Raw genomic sequence first — 24234 nt, 5'->3', positions numbered from 1 at the left:
GCATTCAGAAAAACAACAAATGTCAAGAATGAGACGGCAAACTCTTTTTGAATGTGAATGCCAACCATGTCAACACACACACACACCCCCAAAAAATTCTATGGGCCTACCCCTAACAGCAGCATCGCCTATGGAGCTACCCCTAACAACAGCATCTCACTGATAAATATCCTCCCGAGTTAACCTGCAGGAGCAATGACTTCCTTGGGGCACTGTATCTTGATCGTGGTTTTTTTTGTAAAGATCACTGATGTCTTGGTTGAATGGGAGGTGCATTCGCTGCACTGCCCCGGCCCGCTCGCCTCCTCTCTCTCCAGACTTCAGAAATTAAAAAAAAAGAAAGAAAGAAAGAAAGAAAGAAGCTTTTAGAAACCCGAGCTGTTGTTTGCGCAACACAATCACTTTTTTTTTTTTTTTAAAGCGACTGGGTGTCTAGACGCCCACGTGATTGGGGGCCGGGGCTGGGCAGCGATACTGCGCACTGCGAGTCACCGAGGCAAAGCAGGGAGGAGGAGGAGGCTGCTGGCTGGCTGGAGAGGGGAGCTGGCGGACGGCAGCAGCCCAGAGGCAGAGAGACCATGGGCGCTGCTAGGTAATAGCCACCTCAACTGGGAACCCCCCCCTCCTCTTCGCAGGCCACCCCCTCCAAAGCACAAGCAACTCCCCCTCTCTCGCCGCAGGGAAGAAAGAAGAACAAGAAGGTGTGCGTGGGGGAGACAGGCTCTCCTGCACTGAGATCCCTGTGAAGGAAGAAGGGAGTGGAAAAAAGGAGGGGAAGGAGGAGAGGGGGGGGGGAAAGCGAAGCAAACCAGGCGAGCCAAGCGAAAGGAGCTGCGTTTGGTGCGTGTGCTGGTAGCCGATGCAAGGACTGGAAAGGCTGCCTCGGAGGAGGGGAGCTGCAGCCAGAAGAGAAGGAAGAGGAGCTAAAGGCTGCATTAGCATTTACTAGAGAGAGAGCGCGAGACAGAAGAGAGACTGGGGGGGGGGGGCTGGTGATCATTTCAGCTCCTGTCATTATAGGATCATCCCCTGTCACTTCTCACCCATCCGTCGCTTGTATTTTGTCAGGGCTGGGTGGGAGGAGAGCTGGGGGCAACTGTGGTTTTTTATTTTTTATTTTTTAAACTGTCCCTGCCTCCTGGTCTTTCTGAAAGACAGGCACACAGAGAGGGAGCGGATCAAGCCTTTCGGGAGGAAGGACACAGGCTCCCCACTTTTTAAAAATACACAGATCTGGGTGAGCAGCCGCGTCGAGGATTTTTTTTTGTGTGGATTAAACTCTTTCGATAAGAAGAAAGAAAAAAAGCATAAGGACGAGTTGGGCTTTTTTTTTTAAAAGGATGTAACACGCTTGGATGCATTTTTATTTTTTAAAACATTTTGATTATTCATTCAAACGTCCAAATTTTAGTTTTTTTTTTTTTAAATGCGACGTTATTTTGGCTCTTTTTGAAAAGAATCCATCCACCCTATGTTATAGAAATTCCTTTTTTCCCAACCCCCCCCCCCAACCCTCCTTTTTTGATGGAATCTGTGGATATGTTATTACTAAGGAAATAGAGGTTGGTTTTTTTTAAATCTTTGTGCCTTGGTTTTGCCACAAAATTTTTTGGGAGGGGTGGGGAAGACCTTTATTATTTCTTTTTCTTTTTTGTTTAAAACAGCCACCCTCGTCTGAAACCAAATGTGATCTAAAGGTTTTGCAATCGCTTTGACAGACCGGCGACGGGAGAAGATCTGTTATTCCCTCGTCTGTTTGGGGGGGGCATGTTTTCTGCAATTCTTCTCTTACACTGAACATTGATCCCCCCCATCTCTTTTAGTTTATATTTTTCCCATTTCTTATATAGAGGTGGAAAATTCTAAATATAAATCTATAACTTGTAGGATTTTCAGTGGATTTTTGAAGGATTTAAGAGAGACAGAGGAAACCCCCCAACCCTTTAAGAGACTGGCATATGTTACAGATTGCTTTGGCTCTGCCACAACCACCAGCCCTCCTCCCCACTGTATCCCTATCATTTCAGGCTGCTTGTGTTTGCTGCCTGGACTCGGATCCCGGATTCTTCATGATTTGCGGACGACATGCTCGTTTTTTAGCCGGGGAACCTTCTTCTCGTCCCGCATGTTCAGGACCAAACGATCGGTGCTCGTCCGGCGACTCTGGCGGAGCCGTGCGCCCGGCGGCGGGGAGGAGGAGGAAGGTGAGCCCGGTGAAACAGCCGCGGACAGCCGGGCGCATGGGGCTGGAGGCGGCCGGGGCTGCTGCATGGGCAAGTCGGGGAAGATCGCCAAGGCTCACCTCGGCTCGGAGGCGGAATTGAAAGCGCTGACCCACGCGGTCCTGAAGAGGCTGAAGGAGAAGCAGCTGGAGGTGCTCTTGCAAGCGGTGGAGTCCAAAGGGGGCGCGCGGACCTCCTGCCTCCTCCTGCCGGGCAAGGTGGACTCCAGACTGGGTCAGCATTGGTACTCTCTCCCTTTGCTGCTGTGTAAAGTATTCCGGTGGCCGGATCTCAGGCATTGCTCGGAAGTGAAGAGGTTATGTTGCTGTGAATCTTATGGAAAAACTCACCCGGAGCTGGTCTGCTGCAATCCCCACCACCTCAGCAGGCTCTGTGAGCTAGGTATGGCTGAAGGCGCACGGGCAGGCATGTGCCCCGGTGGGACGCTCCTGAGCTGGTGTGGGTGGTAAGGGTGGCGAGCGGGGGGAGGCGGCTGTATGGACAGAAAGCCGGGGAGGGGTAGCACAAAATTGGTTCTTAGGATGCAACTGTATTGTCCGTGTTTGTGACACATACAATGGTCGAGGCTTCCAGTTTGGCTCCGGCAACATTCCCACGTACTTTAATCCTATGGAAGTGTTGTCCGAGTGAGGGTTGCAGTTTTTTGCCTGCCTCTCTTTCCTTGCAATGCTCTTCTTGCACGGCGGGTTTTCTTTCGGTCAACGCCGGGTGTGAATTCATACCAGCAGTAAAACAAGGATGTGGTTCACTACTGTATTTGTGGAGAAGGCTGTGTACAAAAAGGGAAACGTGTAGGTGCCTGGAACCCTTCAAATGATGTTCAGAAGATAATTTTGCCTTATGTAGGGCTGATGTTTTGCAGAGAGGTCCCAGTGAACAGTCGTAATCGAGACTGCTTTGCTTTAGAAAATGAATCCCTTGATCTGATGTTTAACAGCATTCCCAGCCAGCCTGGGATTTACAAAGCAACCCAACATTGCAAGTTGGTGGTTCACAAATCCTCCACCACCCCTTAACAAGAGAACGCATAATTTATGGGTTCCAGTTTGTCCGATGCAAGCATGCTTCCCTCTCCCGCAGTCAGCAGACTTCGCTTTCCAAATAAGACTCAGAAAAGTTTCACAGCGTTTGATCCGCTAGTGGCAAAAAAAGAAAAAGACGGAAAGTTTTCAAATGCCATTTTCTTTTGTTGATGGCAATGGGTTTGGTTGGTTTTTTTTTTTTTTTTTTTTGGCACGTTTAACTCCCATGTTACCTACCCGATGGCCTAAAGGAGCGATCCCTGACTTGCATTCCACCCCCTGCCCGTGTTTAAACATTGCAATTACTTGTAAACTTTGCTTAGTTGGTGTAGAATGGAAATGATCCAGTTCTGAGTAGTGGGTAGAGTTGTGGGAGGGGGGAGAGAGAGAGAGGTAAACGTCAGCACTTGACGTTTTTTTTTCGTCTTGCCATTTCTTTTTTCCCTTTTCTGTGAAATGTTAAATGTGTGTGCAGCTAGCAAGGATTATCTGGCAGTCTGGATCAGTTGGTGATTTCCAGTGCTGGAGTGTTTTAGCCGAGCCAAGGAGGCCCTGATCAGACAGCCAGAGTAGCAGATAGCAGGGAGACTGGCGCCAGGCGGCCCCTTTTGTTTATCTGACAGCTAAATATCAAGGCAATCACCGCCTAGCTGCCCTGCCTCCAACCCCCAGAGCTAAGACAAACAGTTTTGCTAAAAGAATGCCACTGTTATCATAAGTTCCTATCTTTTTTTCTCATGGCTCTGCCTTTATTTTCTCTGTGCTTTTCTAATTCCAGAGTCTCCCCCTCCACCCTACTCCAGATATCCAATGGATTTTCTCAAACCAACTGGTAAGTAGACCTTTTAAAAGTAGGCTACCGTCTTCAGATAAAAAGGGAAAACATGCCTTTCTCAGGGGGGAATGTCTCCTTCCTTTGTTATACTTCTTATGCATTTCACTTTTTGGCTGTTTCTGTGGGATTTTTGCCCCTTTGCCACCCCAATGATTTAGTATATGATTTGGCTAAGAAAACCTCTAGTTTTAAAACCCAGAAACTATCGTAGGTAGTCCATTTACATTGTTGCCTTTTCTAGATGTACTTGTACCAAGTAACTTGAAAACTCAGAATGGGTATGCACATAAAATAGTGTGAGTCAGTAGGTTTTGCCAACTTTGCTTAATGAACATCTGCAAGAAGTATGAAGTCTTCCTAATATAGTTTACAATTCTAAGTAGTAAATGGAAATTCATGACTTGTCAGCTCACTGTATTTGAATTCTAATGAACTTAGATTCGTACAAGGTACAGCAGAGGATTCTAGGAACATTAATTTTTGTTGATACAAATAAGTGTTGGCAAATGTGGTTGTACAAATCTTCTGTTTAAAAAAAATCATCTGTAATTAAGCATTACCAAATTAAAAAAATATGGAGGGGAGCTAAAAGTTTCTAACACAGCTCTTCATGCCTGTTGCTTGTAATTGAATGGCACCGTGCCAGGGCAGAAGCCCATTTGAGGCTGGCACCAAGCTCTGTTGCGGTTGTCTGCATAAACTTCTGGTTGGCAGCAAGCTCGCCCTGTGTTAGATAAATAGGACTGGCACTGTGGAAGGAGACAGGTTTAGTGAAAATCCGGAAGTGGGGATGAAATCAGGGAGGTGCAGAGCTCCACCAAGCCCCTTCATATCTCTCTGAAGATGAATGGATCTAAAGTATTGATTATAGCACAGTTATCTTTCTGGTTGTGTCCTAAAGTCATGCAGTATCCATATGTAAACTTAAACTCCCTTTTTAAAAGTAAAGTACAAAAATAACTTTGTTCCTGTTTTTGTTCCAATTTCAGGGCTGTTTTACTAAAATAGCTGATTTTCTAAAATTACTGCTATTCAGTTTGTTGGAGTTGGCTAGTTTCTGGAGTTCAAAAACTGTTAAAACCCCGAGGCCCTTGCCTGATAGGTTTCTCTTTTCATTGTAAAGTGTCTTTCAGTAAATGCTCTTTAAAAAAAGGGGGGGGGGGTTGCAAGTTATGAGGATATTTCAGAAAACTGGGAAATGGGCCTAGGGCCCTATCCAGATGTTTAGTGTCTCTTGTGATGTCAACTCCCATTGAAGTTAGGGTGCTTAGCACCTCATAGGAAAGTACGTCGTGCCTTCAGTACTGGACCCTTTTAACTAGGTTCATTTTCTCCACTGTAAACTCTGATTAACATAAGGAGTTTTCTCTATGCCATGTGGAAACAGGCACAGCTGCTTAATAAATGAATGGGTCACAAAGCATATAATATTTTGCCTGAGCATTAAAGAACACTGGACAAATGTTCACTAATTAATGAGGATATATCAGTGTGATTATATCCTACATCCCTTACAAGTGCTACTTACATTTAGTAGGTTTCAGAGTAGCAGCCATGTTAGTCTGTATCCGCAAAAAGAAAAGGAGGACTTGTGGCACCTTAGAGACTAACACATTTATTTGTGCATAAGCTTTCGTGAGCTACAGCTCACGGAAGCTTATGCTCAAATAAATGTGTTAGTCTCTAAGGTGCCACAAGTCCTCCTTTTCTTTTTACATTTAGTAGTTGCTTTGATTTTCAAGGATTGTTTCTTTACACAGGCAAAGAGTCTACTGAGTAGTAAAGAATTTTGTTATTAGAGAAAGAGAGTTATAATTTAGACAGATTCTCGAATGGATAACAGAATGGTCCCATAGAAACTTCACATGCTTAGATTTGCATATGTAATTTCCCCCAATAATGACTTTTTGCATAGGGCATAAACTAATTTGTAAAGTGTTCAGGAGGATAGCAGCCAACATAAAGCTATAGGAAAGAAGTGTTAATGATTGCCTTCAGTTTCCTGGAAAGATGTTAGGATAAATCTATTAGCAGGGTTTAAACATCCAATCTACCTTCGCCAGGACCTCATTTTCAGTTAGTGGAGTGATAAATTTATTCATTAGCAAGTGTTGACATAAGGTAACAAAATGTGTGTAAACAGAAAAGCCGCAGAACATGAATGTGCCATTTCGAAAGGAAAAGTTCTTCGGATTAGCCAATAGGAAGTGATTAATGCTGCCAATCGGAAACTCAAAAACAACTGGTTACTCACCAAAAAGTTTAATTTAAAAAAAAAAAATCCGTTTGGCAGTTGAACGCTGAATAATGTAATACATGGAACAATGACAGAGACAAACAGAAGTCTATAAGTCTGTCATTGCAGGTGGTTGTTACAACTGCTGGCTTCTTTTTTTTTTCTTTTGCTTCCTCTTTCATCAGTGTGGTTGTGGACAGAATGAGATCGAGAACTTAATGTCTGTGTATCATTGCTATCTGCTGTGGCAGACAGAACCGTGCTGGGATCCTAGGTGTCCCACATTCCTACATTTCTAAGCATTGTGTCGAATATTATTTGCCTTAGGTTGGTTAAGTGAGAAAGAGGAATATTAGCTTACAATGGACAGGTGTTCAAATCTGAACCATTTTAAGCAAGGAGCAGTCCTGTCCTCATTATTCACCAGTGTTCCACCTTTGGGAAAATAGGAAGAGAATGTGGTAGACTGTCCAGGCATGGCGAAGCCATTTTACTAGCACAGTTAAAACAGTTAGCAAAGATCTTCCCATTTACACCTTGACAGTCTAGAAGAACTATCTGCAGATACTGCTAAGGAGAAGTGTACCTAACTGTAACCTGGACATCTCACATTGGTATGAAGTGTGGTAGTACGCAACTCCAACGCAAGTGAGGGGGACTAATGCATGAGGAGGGCTTTCAGGATCAGATCTTTACCTAGCACCGCTCACACAAGTATCAAAGCTTTTATAAACATGAATGAAGCCTGCTAGCCCCCCTGTAAGTTAGCTACATATTAATACAGGAACTGTACAGATGGGTCAGCTAAGAGCCAGGAACGTTAGGTGACTTGGCCAAGGCCACACAGCAAGTCTCTAACAAATCTGGGAACAGACTCCAAGAGGCATGATTCCAGTGCCCTAAATGTCGTGCAAATTTGCTGTGACTTAAATGATTTTCACTAGTTCTCTTAGACAGTACAGTGAACTGTATTGTCCTTATTAAGAGCCTGAATCTGCAGTCCTTCATTCTTTCCCATTAGCTTCAGTGGTAGTGTTATCCATGTTAGGACTGCAGATTTGGACCCCAAATGAAAAGGCTCACTGGGGATGGAAGGTTGTCGGAGATGTCCTTGACTGGTCAGATGTGTGGAATTTTAGAGGCAATGTGATGGGGGTTCAGTACAATGAACTCTAAAGTAGAGAGGCCGACATACTGTTTATCTAAAAAAAACCCTTTGCTGTTCCATGCTGATGAGCTTCAGCAGAGTGAAACACATGTCCATGGTTTGCATCCATGAGCTGGGTAACCATGACTCATTTCCAAAAGCTACCACCTGTGCTGGAGGAAAGGATTTCCCGTGCCAGAGGGATATTGGTGGCCTTGCGTGCATGACACTACTCAGAATGCTCTCCTGTCTCACAGCTAATTTATACTAGTTCTGGTGTTTAAGTTTGTGAAGGTGTCTGGGCCCGCGATTTAACAGTGTGTATTAAAGATCCTATCCCTTTTCTCTTAATTCCTTCTCACCCCCACAAAGGCTATTTATCAGGCTGACCTGTCTTTACTGGCTGAGGCTGGCTGGACATGTTCCCTCTGGAGGCAGTCACAGAGGTCTCCCAAGTGTAATATGAGGTGCTTTCCCCCCACTTCCCCTAGGGTGTGAGCATGACCGAATTCCGGGGTAACTTAGCTCTGTCTCAAACTCTACACATCACACACACACACGCATGAGAGAGTATATATATAGTGTGGGCACTAGATGGGATGGTCGACCACTGACTTCTGTTTGCAGGGGAGAGTTAGGATCTCTCCTGTGTCTGTCACCTGCGTATTAGGGTGCAAAAAACGACTCAGGCTAAGCATAAGGCCTGTGGATTGCTCGTGGTTTTCAAGTGTTGTTGATTTTAATGGGAATTGAAGGTGTAGCAGGAGACACTGCGCACATCTCAGGGCCAGGCCCCTAGTCATTACCCTGTTGATGTGAAGAACGTGATTTCATGTCCTTTGGAAACAGCTTACTTTACAAAGAAATCTGGGGTGAAGGGGTTAACATATAGGAACTTCAGATGAACCACTCAACCTTGGAGTGTTTCACTGATACCAAAAAAAAAAATAAGTAAAAAATGACAGTGCTCCAAATCAGCTAGAGTGCTTGGATGAGGCCTGGATGATGCTAAGCATGCAAGGCTCAACTAGCCGAGGGTTAACACAAGGAACAGGAAAGGATCATCATGCCTTTTGCATAGCCTATGCCTGCTAGGGTGTAAGAGGGAACATCAACAGTGGATCCAGTAATGGCTTATTCTAAAGTGAGGCCCGTGACCCAGCGCTGTTCTCCGTTTACATGAACTGATAAAAGGAATTTGCTATTGGATATTAGGGAGTGGGTTCAATTGAAGTCTGGAGAGGGACCAAATGAAACTGTACTGTGGTACTTCATCAGTGGGCAGAGCTATGCTCAGGGAAAGGTCCAGGCTTTAGGGAGGGTCTGAATGAGGCCCTATTTCTAATGTGCGGCCTTGATGAAGAAACAGAGAGCTGTTCTTTGTGTTTGAATTCAAACTGTAGGGTTACTTTATCTGCACAGCAATTTTATGGTTAGGATTGTGTTTTTTAATTTAGAAGAAGTGGACATATTGCTATGACTGTCTCCTGCAGTCTTGAGGAATAGATCCCCCAAGTTACTTTAAAATGTCTGTCTGCATTGCTAGCAGAAGAATCTGGTTATATTTGACCCTAGAGCAAGATGACATGTAAGGGGCAAATTATGGCTTTTTGATGTATAGCACAGGTCTCACATTGACTCCCAAGTGGGAGTGCAACATGTTCATCTGGAGGCAGATTAGAGCTGGATATGAAGCACTAGTCTGTAGTACAAACCAGTACCATATTTTTGACACCTGCATTCAGAAAGGTTGTGAGTGTATTGAGGGAAAGCATCAGCAAAAGCATTTGAGGGTGATCTCAAGGGAAAGATACAAGGGAGTCATCTGTTCAGATATACAAGTGGACAGGGTTTTTAAAAAAGCATATTTCCTTGGAACATAGAAAACAAACTACAAAACATTTAGAAAGTGTATCGTATACAGTATTTCACAAATAAGTCCATTTCCTGTCTCCCCTATTGTTTTCAGTTTGATTAACTGTATCCTGTTAAACGGTATATTCCTGTTATGGATTATACTTTACTCTGATAAAATGAGATTATACACACGTGTTTTTTCCTTAGGTTTTCAGTAGTGAGTGCTTGAAAAAAAGTGTGGGGGACAAAAGACTCTATCCTATTGGTGCTTTGGCCCTTGCTTTAAGAGATGGTTTGCAGCTGAAATGATATAATTTAGGGTGCCCTAATTTTGCATAACCAACTGTGGCAACTTGCCAGGAGCCTGAGGGTTGAATGTACATTTCAATTTTTTTCTTGACTGCGAATGCCTTTAACCACAGTATTTCCTTATGCTTGCATCTTCCCTGATAGATGATTAAAAATTGCTTGTATGGGTTCATCTGCAGTAAAAAGGTTGATCAACCTTGACCTCATGCTGCAATTACAGAAAGGGGGCAGTTGCAGTTTTTGGACTTCAGGGGGCCAAACTTTGCCCCTCCCTGAACTGAACACTTCTACATGTCAAGAGGAATAGCTAATGAGACAGATTCCTTTCATCATAAAAGCCCCTTCGGTGGTGCATGGAGAGAATTTGGTCCAGTCAGGCCTCTTCGGTGCATACACAACTCGCTGGGAAGCAAAGTAATGTACAGTCAGTGGAAGGGAAACTGTCTACGAGTTCTTAATGAAATTAGCAAAAAAGACAGGAACAAAGGAGTAAAGTTGACATTGGACTATTTGTGACAAAAGTGGTGTATTTTTTTCTCTCTCTTTCAGTTTAATATTTCCACCTGGCCAACCTAGTTGTGTACTAGATTCAAGGTACAAAGCAGCTGTTCAAACTCTTTCGGCCTCCTTTAGTTACTTAAAGGATGGCAGACCTGATTTCATTAACCTGTGACTTGGACAAAAAGATTCCAGCCCTCATATAATTTTTGCATGTATTGAGTAATGATTAAGTGGTAGTGTAGAGTTTAGACAAGGATGATGAGTTTAGGGTGGATATATTATGATGAATGGCAGTGTCTGTGCAGACAATTAGTAATAGCTTCCTGTTGAACACTTTGGAATGTGTGTTCTGTTCTTGACATTGTTTACAGCGTGCTAAGAAACTAACATATACTAATTTCTTATTTTTTTCCTCTGCTGCAGCAGATTGTCCAGACTCTGTGCCTTCCTCCACTGAAACAGGGGGAACTAATTGTCTAGCCCCTGCGGGGCTTTCAGGTAAGACACATTATCTGTGGTATGCTTTACTCACTCAGGACTCTTTACTCCTAGTGCACCTAAAACTCCTGTTGGTTTTAGGCTGTGAATGAAGTAAGAATGATGCTGGGACTCATTTTCAACAGGAGTTGGGCACCTGGGGATGAATGGATGGACCCCGTGAGGAAAATTTAATTTTGGTGGTGGTTCACTATAGGGTGTAGATTATTTATAGAGAAGTGAGCAGGTGAATTACAACTGTATCCTTATAGAAAAATTCAAGGTCAGTCCCAGCCCTTGCCTTATTTACACAGGTGGAACCTTTGGGTTCAGTGGGGCTAATTGTATAGATAAGGAGAGCAGTATTTGACTGGTGGTCTTGAATCTTTGGGTTTTTATTTGGTTAGCATAACTAGTTTCTGCACAGCCTTCTGGCTACAGTACATTCAATAATGGCATCAGTGGAGTATATAGTACCCTTACATGAGGACAACTGATCAAGTAGGTGTTTTCCATTCCAGCCATTGTGTTCTTGTATGATACTAGTCAATGGTTGCCTGCAAACTGTCTATAATAGGTTAGCAATCAGCTGAGAAATATTAGGGTAACCATATATGCATTTTATATATCAGGGGCTATGTGGTATTTCCTTCTGCATGGGACTGGCAGGGTGATAGAGAGGGCACATGGGAGCCCATGCACAAGGGCAGGTATGTACAGTATGGCTCTCAGATCTGGGGAACACAGTAGAGTGGTTGGCTAGTAACATGGCATGATCTGGGGAGATCTGTTGGGGTGGATACAGCACCTGTCTCTGCACAAGGATTGCTGTGTTGAGGGGAGAACATTTGACTGCACCTTTTGTACAGGTGCATGAAAGGACATTTCCCAGTGCCCTGCTCTCAGTATCCAGCAGACCTTTTTGGCCTGATTTTCAGAGATTCTGTATCTCCACAGCTGGGGACTTCAACGAGAGCTGCAAATCAGGCCTTTCAAAGGTATAATAATACCTTATTCACCTCCTTCCTTTCCCCACTAGAGCGTTGCCTTTCAAGAGGAATGGCTGAGTCCTAAATGCAGTTACTCTTGTATGTATGATCACCAGCCATAATTTGTCTGAAAATATGTACCTGCGTCGTCTAGTGTAGGTTGGAAGATACTTTCCTCTGTCAGTGAGTCTCAGTGATTTATCATTTGTGGAGCATTTACTCCGTTCATTGTGCTGTGACTGGAATTTTAGAAATATGTAAGTTGCTGGTTGCTGCTGCTGCTGCTGTGTGTGTGTGTGTGTCTTCTCTCCAGGAATTGCATTTGGTGTGGATGTCTTTAAGTGAGCCTTGTTTGTTTTTCTTTCAGTGTAATATATACCCTGCTTGTTATTTGAGAGGGAAGCATATTGTTTGTTCAAAGGCCCTAATGAGAATTAATCAAAGGAAGGGGGAGAAGGGCAACTTGTGGCTGGTCTCTTTTTGGGGGCGGGGGGGGGGCGGTGTCTATTGGTGGCTGTAACTTTAGGGAAGAAGGGGGGTTTGGAGAGGAGAGACTAGAACGAGAACAGAAACAAGAAGTAAAACAACACAATAAGGATGCTAGATCATTTTTTTCCCCTCGTGAAATATGTGGGGTGGGTGGGGAGGGATTGAGTTCCACAGGATACCACATGAAATAAGTAAAGGAAGTACTAGCTTTTAAAAGGGGGCTTTCTGAAAGGTTTGTGTTATTGATAACATCTCGTCTGTCTAGTCTGCTCCTGAGGAGATGGGGGAGGTGGGGGTTTGGACTGCAGGAAATAACATAACTTGCCTATGAATGCCTTCTTAAGGAGTTTGCTATGGAAGTTTAATTTCATAGCACAGCAAGAACTGGCAAAGGTGCTCTACATGGGAAAGGTTTATTAATATATTCTCATTCGCAGCCTCCAGAAGAAGGCACTGTTCCATTTGGGGCAGTTTTTTGGGGGTTTTTTTTTTTTGGTCTTGAGTTATCAAAAGTTTTCCAAACCCTCCAGAAACAGAGGAAACGTTTACGATCATTAACCACTCTTTTCCCCCCACCAGTGTAATTGTAACCATTTAGTTTAATGAGGAGCCGATAGGAGTGTTGACTCATGAAGGGATACGGTTAGCTACACAAGCCATGAAACAAAGCCGAATGCCTCCACATGAAAGAGCATTTGTTTTGAATTTGCTCTGATTTACTGGCAACTCAGTTCCACACACAGAAGTGCAGCTCTGAAAGTTCCCAACTGGAGAGACCTCAGTCAAGCAAGGAAAATAAACCACACTTTGCAGCAGTTCTCTAACGCTAACTTTCTCTTTTCTTTTTCTACAAACTTTGGTAGCAGAACAGTGTATTTGAACAGGGCTTTAATGAGCTATTGTCAAGGTGCACTTGGAGGGTTTTATTTCTGTCTGAAGGGAAAAGCTCTATCTTATCTCCATTTAAACAGACAATGATATCACAGATGCCATACATAAAGCATATCCTCTCATCTTCTTTTCACTCTTTAGAACTCGGGAGTTATATGATGAGTTGCTTTATGACTTTATCCCAAAAGGATGTTTCACTGGATTTAAAAAAGCCCCAAATTGCTGTGCATCTGATTAGATTGTTCTGACTGTCCAACTGCACAGCATTGGGATTAAATGGATAAGGATTGTACTTGGGCCCCAAAGGCCCTAATATAAGGAGTCTCTCTGGCCACCACTGAGGAGCAACCACCTCTGGGGTGGAAATTGGCAGCTGTTAAACAGTGCTCAGCCACACTACACCTAGCATTTGCAGGGCAGGGAAATGAAAACTGAACCATTTGAAGGTAAAAAGGTGGGATATAGGAAGGCGGAAATGCAGTCACCACAGATGAAATTTGAGAATTGGACCAGGACACTGCAGTTAACATTCGTGGGGAGTGGGCAGTGCCATGGCATCTTTAGAGAGTGGGATGTTGCAAGAACGATAATAAAACGGAAGCAGTACATTAAAAAATGCTCATCCAGTCCTCCCGAAGAATGCAGAGAGCTGGATCCTTTCTGTCAAGGAGTCTCAGTTTCAGCTACGAAATATATATTTCGTTCTTCTTCAGGAGGCAGAGGGCAATTTCATGGATGAATGGCAGAGGTACCAGAATAGCAGAGCTGAGAGGATGTGGGAGGGTGACCAGTGTGGAACGATGAGGGTAATATCCTAAGAGCTTCTACAAGTGTTTCCCCCTTGAAATAACCAATCTGAGCCTCTCTTTCACTTGCTCTGTTTTCTGTTTTTCTTCCTGGCCTAGGCTGTGCTGCAGTGAGCCAGCTTAATGAATGGGGCTCAGTTCAGGGTGGGAGGAAGGTCGGGAGCCTGGAGCCAGGGACTTGATTCTTTTGGCAAGGGAAGAAAAAAAAAAAGGAGCTGAATGTGAAAACTGTAATCCCGTGGGGGTCTTCACAAAGGAACTGGTTCCTCCTGAAATGCACAGAGGTGACCTTTAATTCACTGGTGCTGCCCTTTCATGTTGTATGTGGCACTTTAAAAGGAGCAAGCCTAAGAGTGGGTGGGGGCGAGCTTTGGGAAAGGGGAGGAGGGAACCCTGACAGCACAGCCACACTAAACCGCTGGGACCTAGTTAACTTCGTTTTGAAAAACATATATTTCTAAAGGTTAAAATCCGAACAGAGAAGCCCATGGAGTCTACATGCGGCTTGGCTCAATTTTAGTGCAATATTGGTTAATCCATTACTCCCAAGGAAAAACACACCAGTCTTCTCTCTCTCTCTCCCCACTCAGTCACTCTCTTTCTCCCTCTCCTTTTAGTCTCTGTCTCTCGTTTTGTTTTGGAGTTGTTGTTTTTTTGGGTTTTTTTTGTTTTTTTGTCTGTTTCCTTTGCTTTCTCTCTCTCTCCCTCCCTCCCAGTTCAGTATTCGTTGCTTAAGAAATCTCCCACCAGACTCAGAGATGTTCTTGTCTGTGCAGTACTGAACTGGACACTCTTTCTTTTAAACTAAACCAGTTCACAAAAACACACTGTATATAAAAAGGAAAAGAATTTCCTTAAATAGCAGGGCCAGGCTGTTTTTCAAATATATCCGACTCTTCTTCAGGAGATGTGTAGTTTGTGATTGTGCTTTAGTTTCTAACAAACAAGCTGCGGTCACATATGTTGGATAGCTCAGCGTCTGCTTGAAAACAGAAGTCCTCAAAGGGCCTCAGAGCTGCCACTTAATGTGTGAAATATGATGAGCTGGCTTGTGTCCTGGTCATCATTGCTTTTTATTAAGGAGTATTAATAAAATATCAGCTCCAATAGGTTACACAGATTGTAGTCCCAAATGGAGGTGTCTTTGATGACATATGCTAATTTTGGACTGGATCTAGAGCCTGAGGAAGTCAAGGGGAGTGGGGTTTGTTGTCTTTTTTGGGTTTGGGATCAGGCCCTTGAGGCGTGAAAACTCCTCAGGTTGTGCTAGTGAGACCTTCCATCAGGCTGTTCTGAAAGGCAGACACACAACGCTGTTGTGGCTTAAGACAAGCGTAACCCCTTTTCGTTCTGGATTAACGCTTACTTTTGTTTAAGACAGAAGCTGAAGTGACAGGAAGCAACATAGAGAAAATTGACACTGCTTTTTATCCCCATTCCCTCACTCTTCACCTCAAAACCTCATCTTATTTTAATGGAACACTTTAATTCAAGGTTGATTCATCTTTACTACAAAAGCTCCAATGTGCAGCTGACTGACATTTCATTATGAAATAGCGGACGGGCCTGGAATGTTTCACTATGACTTTGATCCCTTCTGGTATCTGTGTCAGCCTGGGAGAAGCACCTTTTTTAAATCTAGAGCTATTCACAATAGAAGCATGATTCTTTGGCTGGATCTACAGTCTTGTCCCATCCCCTCCTGTCCCCCCTGCAAATTAGATGGGAGTAGCAGGGTTCTGAAGCTCTCTCTGGAGAAATCCTGACTGTGTTTTCCCCCTGCCCACTCCTCCTGTTCCCTCGAGCACACAGATTATAACTGCCTGTGAAATGCCTTTATTTACAAATTGGCATCCTATTATAATCAGAAATTGAGAAATCTTCCTGTGTAAGTGGGATTGTTTATTTGTCTCTGGGATAAACAATAGCTTTTGATTTTTTTTTAAAAAGTCATTTATACTCAGTTTATTTGAGCACATGCACTCTTTCTGTTGTTTTAAATGTCACAATGCATTGCAAATTTCCCTTAGCACTGCTGGCGACATTAGCTTGTACTTGTGTATTAAATAGCTTACCTAAAAACTCACTCCCGTGCTCAAAAGGACAAGGTTATCAGGGGTTAATGCTAAGATGACAGCATTGAAGTCTTTGGAGCAAACCAGGCCGCCTGCCAGACTAGGAGCCTTGCAGCCTCACACATCATCTGACCGTGGCAGAATGTAGCCAGCCCAGTGAAGTGGAGAGAGACTGGGACTTGGCAAGGTCTCCATGTAGCTTTTGGCCTCTGACACTCCATTCTAGCTCCTCCTTGTGTTAAACCCTTTCTTCCATAAGCAGGCTGGGCTTTTTAAGGCGGAATCTCAACAGGCAGAGGAAGTGGGAACAGAGCTGAGTAGCAAAGGTTATGGGGGAATTGCGTGTGTGTGTGGGGGAATTGTGTGTGCACACGCGTGCGTGCATGGCCCTCGTTCATGAATCTGGACTATATGTGCTATCAGTTTCATCTCAGTTAAATTCTATAGGGGTATTCCAAAGGAATCTCCATTTAAAATTGTGCCTTGAAAACAACTAACAATAAAAAAAATAGATGAAATGGAGTCACAGTGGGCTTTTCTCAGGTGTTTGGGAAAAAACATTCCCGTAGGTCAGACTTCCCTCTTGTTAAGCAAAATCTGTTTAATTTCGGCAAAGGAGAACACATTACTATTGTCTGCCACAGCTATTTCTAATGCATGCAGCTTGAAGCTTTTGAAGTTTTATTTTTGCAAGACTATTGTGTGTAAGTGTTTTCACTGCTGCTGGCTAATGATTTTCTGAGCCATTGTTTCTGTTTCTGTACAATTTAGGGAAAAATAAGCACAAAAATGCATTATGAAGTTTAGCGCCAGTGATGTGAGAGTGTGTTCATCTGTATGTTTGCCTTCGATTAACTCAGAAGGGTATCTACCTGCAAAATAAAATGTACCCCATGAATGTGATGGGAAACCCAATACTTTGGGACTTTTAAAACTGGACAGGATAAAAAGACTAGTACATGCCCCATAGGGAGCAATCCTGCATTGTCAGGTAGCTGGACTAAAGCTTTGCCATCTATGATTTCTGTGATCCTTTACCAGTTACACTGCAGGAACGTGGAGCATTGACCACTTGCATTTATCTAATAGTGGGAGATTTAAAAAAAAAAAAAAAAAAGGAAGTGATGTTGCTTCTGTGTGTGGATGCTACGAATGCAAGCAGTGGGTGATTTTAAATCCATGCCATAGGAAGGGGTAGGTGGGGAGAAAGTCCAGTGAGTGGCATAGTAGTAGATACAGACTCCCCATCCCTAAATCCCCCTGCATGCTGGGGGGGACCTCCACTCTGTTTGGGTGGGGTCTGAGAAATCCTGTCCCGCTTCCTGGCCTTTTCTCTGAGCAGAATTGGTGGGTCGCGGTCAAGCTGTGCCATGGTGAAGGAGGTGAGATTTGGCCACAAGTATTTCACTTGGAGTTCGGGGGCCTCAGCACTTCTGAACATCAGGCCCAATGTGTATCTCAAGTCAGTCTCTGAAACTGAGGCAGCTGGAGTTAGCGGACACTTCGGAAAATGCGCTTGTGGATTGTGCTCAAATAAATTGGTTAGTCTCTAAGGTGCCACAAGTACTCCTTTTCTTTTTGTGGATTCTGTGTTTCAGCCCTAAGGGCTTTCTTCAGGAGTGATCAGTACAGCGAAAAGCCATACTTCCTGTATCAGCTGTTCCTGAAGAAGACGCCTTACCACAGACAATTCCTCCTGACCGTATCCTCTCTGCCACACGTATTTCAGACAGTCACATGTTCGTTCTGTTACACTGAACTGTGCAGCCTGACCTGCTCCTCACAGCCTGTCGCTTGACTATTAACTAAGGTTATCAGCCGTCCCTATCAGCTCCACAGCCATTCTGACTCCTGGAGGCTTGGAGAGACACTGATATTGACCTCTCTCTCCCTTTGACCAAATGGGGGGCTGGTCAATCTTATCTGCTATGTGACAGGGTGGTTTCACAAGAGGAACGTGGAATTCCTGCTGGTGCCTTCTTGTAGTGACCTCGGAGTGAGCTGTGTAAAAGAATACTGTAACGGGCCACTCAGAGGTCACTGCCAGCCATACCATCTTTCTTAAGCAGGATTGAATAACCCGCGCAGCAGCCTGGCTGCCTGCCTACTGTCACAAAGTAGCTTCCTTTCCAGTTTATTTTGAGCTCTAAGATATTATTAACTCCTGATACACAGTCTGGATTTAGTTGTAACACACAAAGAAAGCAAAGTTCAAGTTTACCTTCTTCACTTTTTACCTAAATATCTTTTGTTTCTCTCCCTGTCTCCCTCCTCTTTGTGTATGGACTGTTTGTCCTGGGCTTGTTTAATATGGAAACTGGGGAATAAGTTATGTCATGGCTGCTGTTGAGGAATCATGTAGTGTAAACAAGAATATGGCCCAATCTTGTGTGGTGCTGAGGTCTGTGGGAAAGGAGCATCGACACCTCGCAAGATTTCCGGCCTTTGGCTTTTGATTAGACTTTTTAAATCAATGATAATGTCTTGGGTGTAGTCTTGAAATGTTGTTGGCTGTTGAGTTGTAGGGGATGGCAGAGTGACCTCATTACCAGTAGCCAGGTGTCTCCTCCTGCCACAATAGGCCTATTTGCAAGAAAATCCAAACAAGGATTTCATTGCAGAGATTCTCCCTCGTTGTCCAGTGGAGGATGGGGTAAAGGGTTTGTCCACCTGCTCGCTCAACCTCGTAAATCCCTGTGGATCTACAGGATGCCAGGGTCATCTGGGGAAATCTATGGTAAAGTTAATAAACCTGGGGCTGTATTATCTTGTGTAGCTAACTACCACTGGAGTGGAGGATAGCCAGTGATCATCCCACCTACCCTGACTCCAACCTCTTCTCCATGGGGACTCTGGAGAGCACAGAGAGCTCTCCACATGGTCTGAGGAGGGCAGGGAATGGTGGCATGGAGATGCCAGACCGCTTCCCTTCTCCATTCCCACATGCAGGAGAGAGCTGTGTGGGAAATAGTTCTACATGAGTTTGATCTATCCCAAAGTTTGTAATATCTAGGTTCCCTGGGAACACTGGTTCACATCCTGGCAGGGTTGACTCAGCTCTTCATTCTTCTGAGCTTCATTCAGAGAGTTTTGAAGGAGAGTTCCCTGTGGATGAGTCCAGAAAGATATGCCCCTGTGTCCTTGACCAAAATATATATTCCACCCTGGGGTGGTGCTGTTTGACAGTTGGTTGTTGCTTTTGTATCCTAGATGGCCTGCGGTTCAGTGTGATACAGTAAGATGGTAGAACTACAGTAATTAATGTTTAGATGGGGGTTGTCCATCAGGCAAAACTCCTGTTTCATTCAGATTCAGCTCAGAGTGCAGGTCATCTTCCACCAGCAAAGGCCCTCAAAGTGAATAAAGAAGCAGAAGACCTCTCCCTCTGGGTGTATCTTGGCTTGGGAGGGAAAGACTGATGAAGGGAAGCATAATTCATACCTCCGTATACCAGCTTTGGTTGGTCTAGCCTTATGGGTATTTTGCCCAGTGCTTAATTTGTGCCAGGACTGAGCCCTGTTATCTCTAGTCTTGGTAGTTCATAGTGCCGGCATCTCTGGGCTTGCCACTTCAGTTATGGAAGTAAAAAAATTACTTGAGCCCCGGCACTTAATTGCTTGGGTCCCGGCACTTCTTTCACTACAAATTAAGCACTGCTTTTGCCTCAAAGTGCTGGACCTGCCGGAGAACCATTTTCTGCAGAGTTGTTTTGGGTAGGAGTTTAAATATATGATGATAACTTTCACCCTGTTAATTAACAGGAAACATTGGGACAAGACAGGAAATTGCATCATTTTTTATGAGGAAAGTGCCAAGAAAAAAATAGAAAGAAAAGAAAACATAGTTATTAATGAAAGGAGAGAAGAGGGGGAAAGGAAAACAAAAAGAACCTTTTCCCCCACAGTGATCAGAAAGTTCTCGCAGTGCCCGAGTTTCAGAGAGAGGCTTGTTGGAGTACTCTTTTTTATTTTTATTATGTTGAAAAATATTTTAATAGCAGGGTCACCTTTGCTTGAACGTTAAACTCAGCCTCGTTTCTCAATTTACTGAAGAATCTTTTCATAACTTTTCTCAGCTTCCTTCCCCAAACTGCCAGGCCGAGGAAGCTCTTGGCTTGGAAGCTAATTTTGGTTTGGCTGCTTAGCCCTCAGAATTGGTCCCCACCCAGTGTCATTATCTTGGTTTTAACTTGCAAAAAAAAAAGAGAGAGAGAGAAACTTTATAAGAGTTTGCACAGCCCTTCCTTACCCTTTTAATCTTGCTGCACAAAAAGCATTGCAGCTTCAGCTTCCTAAATGCTGTGTCCTTAGCATTTGCAGCTTCAAGTCCACTCTGTTTTCCTTATTTTAAATAATATCAGGCCACTCCTCCTTTTTGAAAAGTTCCTTGGGAATCCTCTCTGAGATCTTCCTTGTGCATTAATTAAGACAAAAACAGTGAATGCCTTTTAGAGCTGGCTCGGTGGAGCTGACTTCAGCTGTTCGCATGTTTGTGAAGAACCAGTACAAGTCAGGCCTTCCTTTAAAAAAAAAAACCAAAGCGTGGATCATAAGGAGCTGATGATATTCTGGCTTTGATCATGTAAGTCCTTGGATTGTCATCTTCCAGACACAAGTGTGAATGGAGGCACAGAGTTCAATGCTAGGTATAGTCCTCTAAACTGAGTGTTTGTCTCTGTTCCCCCTGCATGCCTGCTTCCTTAACTTGCAAGTCCTCAAGGTGAAAGGGTTGGGATATGGGTAGAGAATGGGCACCTCTGAGGAGATAGGGTCTTAAAAGCCATCCTTCCCCATGCTAATTAGGCTCTTAGCTCTGACTTCAGAAGTAATTTGGTTGCCCTGTGCTCTCACTAATGCAGAATTGGGTTCCCTGTGCACTCCCTCTCCTGCTGAACTCTTTTGGCCTTGTTCTTACACACACACACACACCCTGCACCTGTGCTATACAGGACCAAGCTCTCCACACATACACGCAAGGAGTGAGATGCTGGTAGCGATGAATGTAAATCGGTTGGGATGACACATCGCTGGGTGTGAGGCTGCCATTGTGTCTAATTTTACTAATCTCCCAATTTCATATGCATCAGTGGGACTTTTGGCTAGACTGATATCACTTGCCTTGATTGCGCACGCACAAAGCTGCAGCCTAACTAGTTCACTGAGTTATCTTATCGTTATTCAAATAGAGGCTATTACAGGAGACAGCGAGAAGCTCATTTGTCTTCTCATTTGTCGGCTTCTTCTTGTGTAGTTTTGTTTTCATAACACAATGAGAGCCTCTGGTTGTAATTGTCAGTGTGTAAAGCATTGCTGAGAATTCAGCAAGGGTGACTTGTCAAAACACAACACTGACGCCAGAGCAGAGTGATGCAGGCAGGTTGAATGCAGGCTGAAGTGGTTTTACAGGAGAGCTTTGTTCACTTCTTTTTTTTATTTAATCTGTTGGCACAATTTTGAAACACCAACTTCAGTTTAATCCCTCGTGGCATCTTCTTTCAATTCAGCTGGTGTATGTGAATATAGTCCTCCATATATGCAATTACTCCTATCAAGCCTATGTAGAAAGCAGCATGTTAAACACTGTGCGGGAGCTGGGTAGATAGAAATTATTCAGGTATGTCCTCAGGAGCCTTTGTGTCTCCGTGGTTGGTTGATAAAATTGCAGGCCCACAGAAAAATAATGCTGATCTTTCCGAGGGTTTTTGCTAATAAAGAGGGAAGGCATATTTTGTCTTAAATTAATACTCCCAAACTGCTCAAATTGCTGAACGTTCAAAATGTTGTTATATGTATGTACATACGTGTACATAATAAGCAAATATGGGACTAAGAATAGTAATCTTCTTTTGGTGGTAAAGATGGTGTTTGTAGAGTGTTGCTGCCAAAGTAGGTTAAATGAGAGCTAACTTTTAGAAGTGAGCAGTATGCCAGCATTCAATGGAGTAAAATAATCCAGAACCTTTGGTTCTCATCATGCCTTTTTAAGGCAGACCTCCCATCACCCAGGATCTGGTTGGCCCTTACCACCTTTTAAAAGCATGCAAAGACACCTGGTGTTACCAATGGTGTCATAATAAAATGTTAATTAGCTTCTGAAGCAACCTTATTTATGCCTGACAAACCCAGGTGCTGGGGAGGTGGCGAATGTTTCAAACAGTCTTCACTTTGTAACTGGTAAAGTTGGCTCTGGACCGAATGACTTTAAGTGATGAAACTGATGCCTTTAATGTATAGATACTAAAATTTCAGAGCATTACTGCTGAGGGTGAGAGTCTTCCCGAGTTGGATAACATAAGGTGTAGTCTAATGGACAACCCCGGGGTGATTTTTTCTATTTGCATTTTGATGTGTAACCAGGTTGTACATTCCAGGCAGGTATAGTGGTTATCTGCATGTTTCAAGAACACTGATAGGACTGCATTTTGAAGATCTGGAGAACACTAACTAAAATCAGAGCCCCCCCCCACCCCCCCAAATAAGAGCCCCACACAACCAGAGAGATTTTTGCCCTACAGGTAGGGGACTTAATGCCCATCCGATACTATTCTATTGGATATCATTTGTGCAATACCGAGTTGGACAGAATAAATAAATGCATAAAATCATACTACAAACAGTGATGCAGGAATTAAATAGCAGAAGTTTTGTTTTGAAAACTAACTGGGAGCCTGAAGTTTACATCACTAGGCTTGAACTGGTGAATTAATTTTCTTTGTAAACTAGGCTGAGGGTTTTTAGCTCACGATAAGGAACAAACTTATAAATCTTAATGCAATACAAAGTGGCCTGTAGTTTTTCTATTCTTTTCCACTGGCTTGCAGGGTAAGTATGGAAAATGTATCCTTTAATATCACCGGGCTCAATCCTAGAACCATTACTCATGCCTGTAGTGATTACCCAGGTGAGTAAAGATCACTGGCTTGTGTAACTGTTGTGGAATGGGGCCCAAGAACCATAGAGTTACACCCATAATGCCTCCATTCTTTTATAGTGTAGTCAGTGCATTTTGGGGGGGAATGGAATGTGCAGTGGGAATGGGGGCTGCGGGGGATGTGGAGGGAGATAGAAAGGAAACACCAATAAAACAATGAAGTGCCAGGCTGTGTAAATGCCCTGGAAGATCGTTGGTGCCTAATTGACTCTGGAAGGCAGGGGATTCAATGTAAGGTACTACAGCTCAACCACTTGATAACTGGATGGTAAAAAGGAGACTACCCTTCCCCCCATCCCTTTCCTTTCTTTGTCACAGACAGATAATGTTGAGATGAGTTGGAAGATACAAATTCTGCACTGTGGCTTTGCTGCTGGGGACGGGAGATGTAAAGTAGCTGGAGTTGGAACAAGTTTGTTTTTGGTGTGTTACTTTTGTGCACATTGTGGACGCAGTCTAAACTATAAAGTCCTGTCAGCACCTGTGTTTCTGTGAGGTGCATGGGTAAGCAAGGTCTGCTAGATTCAGGTCCCATCTCTCTACCCCCGCGCTACAGCGGAACCAGGGGACCCAGTTACAATCCTGTTGTCCTCTGACCTAGTTACAGCATGGTTAAAAGTTATAAGCTAGGTATCACCCAGCTGTGTCCCCAGAACCAGGCTGAAGTCTTGGAGTGCCTCTGGGTTCAGCCTAGTTGTCGAGACATGGTTAGGTTTTGTCTAAATTGCAACTTTTAATCATGTGGTAACTAGGTCAGGGACAACCGTGCTGTAACTGGGTGCCCTAACTGAATTAGAAATGGAGTTTAAATAGGATTGAGAGCCAAGAACTCCTGAGTCCTGACTCAGGTGCTGCCACTGACTCACTGTGTAGCCTAGGGCAAATCACTTAAAGTACTGTCTGGCTCAGTTCCCCCATCTGTAAAATGTGGATCCTAGCACTTACCCATTTCGCAGGAATGTTCGGAGGATTAATTAGTTAATTAATGTAATGCACTGTATAATTGTTAAGTCCTATTAATCCAGAGAGTAAGGTGGGAAGTGGTGGGGTGGAGTGGGGTGTGGAGGGGAGGGGACAGATAAGCAGCTTCTTGCTTGTGACTCTAGTCTGAACATTTTGAAATGTGCTTCACTGTTGCTTTTGGCTATTAGCTTTCATTCTTAATCTGGAGTTACCAGGGTTGCATTTGGAAAGTGGGGTGGACAGGACGACACAGGAGGGGGTGGTGGGGGTGGAACAGACCACCCGAACATATTTTGTGGGCCTGAATGCGGGTGGATGTGTGTGAGAGAGAGCTTTGCTGCATGCGCTTTGGAATAGAAGTGATTAGATTATGAAGGCAGACAGAAGTAATGATTAACTTTTTCAGTCTGCATGCTGTCTCCAGTCTGGCGCTTGGTGTTGTTTTTCCCCCTAAGTAGGCCCTG

The 24234-nt window shown here is 43.9% G+C and overlaps 1 protein-coding gene across 2 annotated transcripts in view; it reads left to right on the top strand.

The window, feature by feature from the left end:
• Positions 1-510: 510 nt before the first annotated feature.
• SMAD7 (SMAD family member 7) overlaps positions 511-24234 on the top strand; it is a 41647-nt gene continuing 17923 nt past the window's right edge. The window contains exons 1-4 of one of the 2 annotated variants that reach the window (XM_074952346.1): positions 511-592; positions 2028-2624; positions 4044-4097; positions 10574-10648. In XM_074952346.1, the coding sequence (XP_074808447.1) occupies positions 2126-2624; positions 4044-4097; positions 10574-10648 (628 nt within the window). In that variant the 5' untranslated portion in view covers positions 511-592; positions 2028-2125. Of the gene's footprint in view, positions 593-1532; positions 2625-4043; positions 4098-10573; positions 10649-24234 lie in introns of those variants that run through there. The other variant, XM_074952348.1, reaches the window with a different exon arrangement.

This window comes from Natator depressus, chromosome 5 (genome assembly GCF_965152275.1).
Source record: "Natator depressus isolate rNatDep1 chromosome 5, rNatDep2.hap1, whole genome shotgun sequence".
Lineage (NCBI taxonomy): Eukaryota > Metazoa > Chordata > Testudines > Cheloniidae > Natator > Natator depressus.
Note: the sequence above shows the minus strand (reverse complement) of the source record. Positions and strands in the feature narration are given on the sequence as shown.